This window comes from Alosa pseudoharengus, unplaced genomic scaffold (assembly GCF_046254945.1).
Source record: "Alosa pseudoharengus isolate Yale_2024_CS ecotype anadromous, Long Island Sound unplaced genomic scaffold, YU_APseudo_1.1 YU_APseudo_1.1_scf_103, whole genome shotgun sequence".
In the NCBI taxonomy this organism is placed as follows: Eukaryota; Metazoa; Chordata; class Actinopteri; order Clupeiformes; family Clupeidae; genus Alosa; species Alosa pseudoharengus.
Window position 1 is genome coordinate 49,685 of NW_027468569.1, and position 4,833 is coordinate 54,517.

General features: G+C 50.3%; 1 protein-coding gene across 8 annotated transcripts in view; it reads left to right on the plus strand.

Annotated features, from left to right (window-relative positions):
* Positions 1–3,177, plus strand: part of LOC143112790 (autism susceptibility gene 2 protein homolog) — a 15,986-nt gene extending 12,809 nt beyond the window's left edge. For all 8 annotated transcript variants that reach the window (XM_076275093.1, XM_076275110.1, XM_076275102.1 and 5 more), the window contains 3 exons: positions 277–360; positions 712–961; positions 1,345–3,177. In XM_076275093.1, coding sequence (XP_076131208.1) covers positions 277–360; positions 712–961; positions 1,345–2,770 — 1,760 coding nt within the window. In that variant the 3' untranslated portion in view covers positions 2,771–3,177. The remainder of the gene's footprint in view (positions 1–276; positions 361–711; positions 962–1,344) is intronic.
* Positions 3,178–4,833: the final 1,656 nt, after the last annotated feature.

Here is a 4,833-nt window from a genome sequence, read left to right on the forward strand (position 1 = left end):
GTAAACACTGTTCAAATGGCTTCATTGTTCAGTGTATCCACATACAAGTTATACAAACATCATTCAGCGTATCCACATACAAGTTATACAAACATTGCACTGTTGTATATTTATTTAACGTGTATTTATAAATGTGTGTGTATGTGTATTTATAAATGTGTGTGTATGTGTATTTATAAATGTGTGTGTATGTGTATTTATAAATGTGTGTGTATGTGTATTTATAAATGTGTGTGTATGTGTATGTGTGACCTTTGTTTCCTTGTTCCTCCACAGAGTCGTTCAGTCGGCCGCCTGCGTTCGGAGGTCTTGGGGCTCTAAGCACAGCTGCCTTTGGAGGTCTGGGCAACCCTGCGCTCAGTGAGTAGCCTGTACTTACCTCTCTGCTGGACAAATAAGAGCCTGTTTGTAGGGTTTAAACCAAACACAACCATTGGTGTTTTGTCCATGTAAGTTAAAGGTGTAGTCCTTGATTGTGATGCATTACTTTTCGTCAAATTCAGCATCATTCTCCAAAAACGCAGTCCTTTTTTGGTAAATGGGAAACAAAATAAAGTGGAGTGACCAAACTAATTCCATATCTTATATGGAATATATAAATAGGATTGAGAACTGCACTTTTAATATTGTAAATGTACTTCCATGTTTGACTGACTGGTCATCCCTTGAGCTGTTGGTAACCGACTGGTCTTCTCGTGTCCCTTCTCGCAGCGCCTAACTCCATGTTCGGCCACAAGGAGGCGCCCAACGGCCAGCAGCCCTTCGGCGGCAGCCACGAGCCCTGGAACCGCCTCCACCGCACGCCGCCCTCCTTCCCCACGCCGCCGCCCTGGATCAAGCCCGCCGAGTCGGAGCGCAGCGCCTCGGCCAGCTCACACGAGCGCGACCGAGAGAGGGACCGTGAGCGGGACCGGGAGTCGGACAAACGCGACTCGTCTGCTAGCAAAGAAGATAAGGACAGGTAAGTGACCTCTGACCCTTACCGGTGTAGCATGGCTGTGAAATATGCTGTGCCTCCCTTTCCACCTCAGCAATCAAATGCTCTGTAATGCCAATAAGAATCAAGCCCTTTTAATGATGAATTGTCATGAAAGTGTTGGAGATTACATACATTATGTTTAAATCGTTTACAATGATTAAACTCATGATACAGACTAAATAATTACTTACATACAAATACATACATCATAATGGGGTTGTCATTTGTACCTCCAGTTTTTCAGAGCACAGTCTCTCCCCATCAGAAGTCATACATTGCTTTTTAAGAACACTCTTATGATCACTCATTTTGAGTACTTCACATGGTGACATGACTAACAGTGATGTCTGTGTTGTGTTTGGCAGGGACAGCGTGGAGAAGCGGCACTCAAGCCACCCCTCGCCCATCCCCGTCAACCCCCTCAGCCTGCTCGGACACAACCGGCCGCCGGAGCCGCCCCGGAACCACCTGCCGCCCTCCGAGCCCCGCGACAAGGACAAGGACAAGCCCAAAGAGCGCGAGAGGGAGAGAGAGCGGGAGAGAGAGAGGGAGCGCGAGCACGCAGACTCCTGGAAGGACAACGGCATGGATGAGCACAAGCTCAAGGAGAACCACCACCACCATCACCACCACGGCAGCAACGACAAGGACACGCCGGTCATCCACGACGGCCGGATGTCCGAGGAGAAGCCGGTCAACCGGGTGACCACGTCACCCTACATGCGTCCCGGTGCGGGTATCGGAGGAGGCGGCGGCGGCGTAGTGGCTGGCGGCCTGGAGCGGGTCAACGGCGGGCTGACACGCGAGGCGCTGGACAAGAAGGCCGAGGCGCTGTACGGCGAGGCGGCCAAGAAGAGCCACGAGGTCAAGGTGAAAGAGGAGCGCAAGGAGGAGGTGGACGGACCCGCCGAGAGGCCCTCCTCGCACCCGCACCCGCACCCACACCCACTGCCGCCGCACTCGCAGGCCCAGACGCAGCCACCGTCGGGGGCCCCCGGCGTGCCCTCGCTGCACCCAGCCTCCTCCATGCCCATGCCCATGGGCATGGCCAGCGTCCACCCCATGAACGCCATCAGCGGCCTGGACAGGACTCGCATGGTGGGGCCCTTCATGGGCATCAGCCCCATCCCGGGGGCTGAGCGCTTCCCCTACCCGGCCTTCCACTGGGACCCCATGCGGGACCCCTACCGGGGGCTGGACATCCACCGCAGGGACCCCCTGGCGCGGGACCTGCTGCTGCGGAACGAGGCGCTGCACCGGTTCGCGGGGCCGCGGCTGTACGAGGCCGAGCGCTCGTACCGGGACCGCGAGCCGCACGACTTCAACCGGGAGACGCACGCGGCGGCGGTGGCGGCGGCGTTGGAGCACCGGCGAGACCACGACCGGCAGATGGACGAACGCGAGCGCCTGCACGCGCTCCGCGAGGACTACGAGCACGCGGCCGCCGTGGCGGCGGCCACCGCCGCTCGCCTCCACCCGCCGCCCGTCCACCACCTGGACTCGCACCCGCACCTGGCCCACCACGGCCTCATCGGCCCCGGCCTGCCCACCATGCACTACCCGCGCCTCAGTCCGGCCGCCGCGGCAGCAGCGGCGGCAGCGGCGGCGGCGGCTGCCCATCAGAACGGACTCCTCAACAAGAACCCCCCCACGGCCTCTCTGAGCGCCCCGCCGCCCCTCATCCCCTCGCTGGGCGCCCGGCCCGGCTCTCCCCGACGGACTACCCCCCTGGGCACTGACCTCAGAGACAGACCGCCCTCACACACACACAAGGACATCGAGGCGCGATGAAACTGACCATCCTTCACACACTCACAGACATACACACACACACACTCAGACATACACACGTGCCCAAGATCTGTGCCTGACAGACTATAATACGGAACTCAAAAGCAAGCACTTAACCCTGGGCAGTCGAGACTGTATCATACCTGTGTATACTAAATCCCAGGACGAAGGCTCACGGAAATGACCTCTGGTCCTGTTTGTTTGTTTGTTTGTTTTTTTCTGTTTTGTAAAAATAAAAAAAAATAAAAAATACAAATAGCGGACAATTAACTGAACAAATGAAATTTTGCATACATTTTATCCTATTTGCTCCTGCTTTTTGTGTGGACTGACTCTGGCGTTTGTACAGAAAACTTGCTCTGAAGTGATGAGAAGCGTGCGGGCCAAAGGACCCCCCCCCCCCCCCCCATCCCAAGAGCACTGTTTTTGGAATGTACAGCTACTTCACTACATTACTGAGAAGGTCAAGGCTGTGTAGATAATATGTATAGTCGGTGTGCTAACTCCTTATGGCTAAAATCAAGATGCAAAAATATGCAAAAAGGGTGTTACGAAAGCTTTACTTTGAACAAATGTACATAAAGGATATGAAAATTGAAGTTCAGAATGTGCAGTTGTCTTTCCACATTGGTTTTTCTTGCTCAGTAATGGCTAGCAGTGGCTTCTTGGCGAGGTTCACAGTACATCTGTCTCGAGACCTAACCCTCAGTCCAGCGCCCTTCAACTATGCAACATGTGGGATTTCTCTTGCTCTCACTGTCCACCTCTGAATCTCACAACCCTCTCTCACCTCTCTCTCTCTCTCTCTCTTTCTCTCTCTCTCTCCCTCTCTTCTTCCTCTCTGTCCCTCTTTCTTCTCCTCTCTTTCTCTCTCACATGCACTCTCTCCACAACCAGACTATTCCGTGTAGATTGGAAAGCGAAACTAATATACCCAGTATGCACAGAAGAGAAAACAAATCATGTTTTTCCAACTTGTTTTGTGGTGACAATCCTTTATGATTATGTCTCGTAGAAGTATATTTAGATCTCTATTTTTTGATGTATCTCCCAACCATCGAGGTCACTGAGTGCAGAGTAGAATCTTTCCTTTGAACAACGTCTTCTGTTGTGGAGAGAATGCATACTAAACATCACAAACACCTTCCTTTGGCTCAAGGAGTGGAATGTAGGTGTCTGGCAAATTGGAAATTAGTTCCAGTTGGTTTAACAGTGTATTAAAAAGTGCTATCCTAAGCTGTTGTATCTACAAAACTAAAAAGACAAAAAAGCTAGAAGTCTAAACTGTGGGCAAGTTGGTTTTTAAATGGGCAAAGATCTATTTTAGTAGTCCACCGAAGGCTTAGTTGTGCGCTTCAAACTCCGTGAGATTCAGATGTTGTGCAGTGTTTTTTTAATCAAACATTAAAAATGTTGACAGGAGCAGTAGTGATTAGTCAATGCGTATTGCAAAGAGATTGTTAACAGAAACTTTTTTTGCTGTTTATCATGTACGTAAAAAAATGAAGTTCTTTCTAGATCATGTACAAAAGGAAAAAAGTGAAGCGACTGAATCTTCAGCATGCTCCTCATTTAAACTTGTGTTATGTAAATTGTGCCATGTTATTAAAAAATGTGAGCTAAACTGGTCTTGCTGGATTCATTTATATCATCTAGATATCACAGAAATTGAGAGTGCAAATGAATCCCCACACTTTTTATTAATCATGATCCATGCCATTGTGAAATATAACATTGCAACGGCGAGTTCCAAGTGCTCTTAGTTGCTTATCAACATCCCCTTGAAGTTAAAATGGGCCACTAGTTCTGTTTCAAAATGGCCATCTTTTCAGTGACAATGACTCACACATAAAGGCAAAAGTGATATGCAGTACTGCTACAGCAAACCTCTGATAACCGCTCTACTAAGAGGATCCAGGATGATCCATGAATAAAATTCATAGTTTGCACTCTCGGTGTAGGTGTGTGTGTGTTGTTAAGCACTGATCGTGTCTACTTGGGATCATTTGGAATGTTCTCCACTTACTGATACTGTTTCAGACAAGAAGAATAATTAGTTGTCA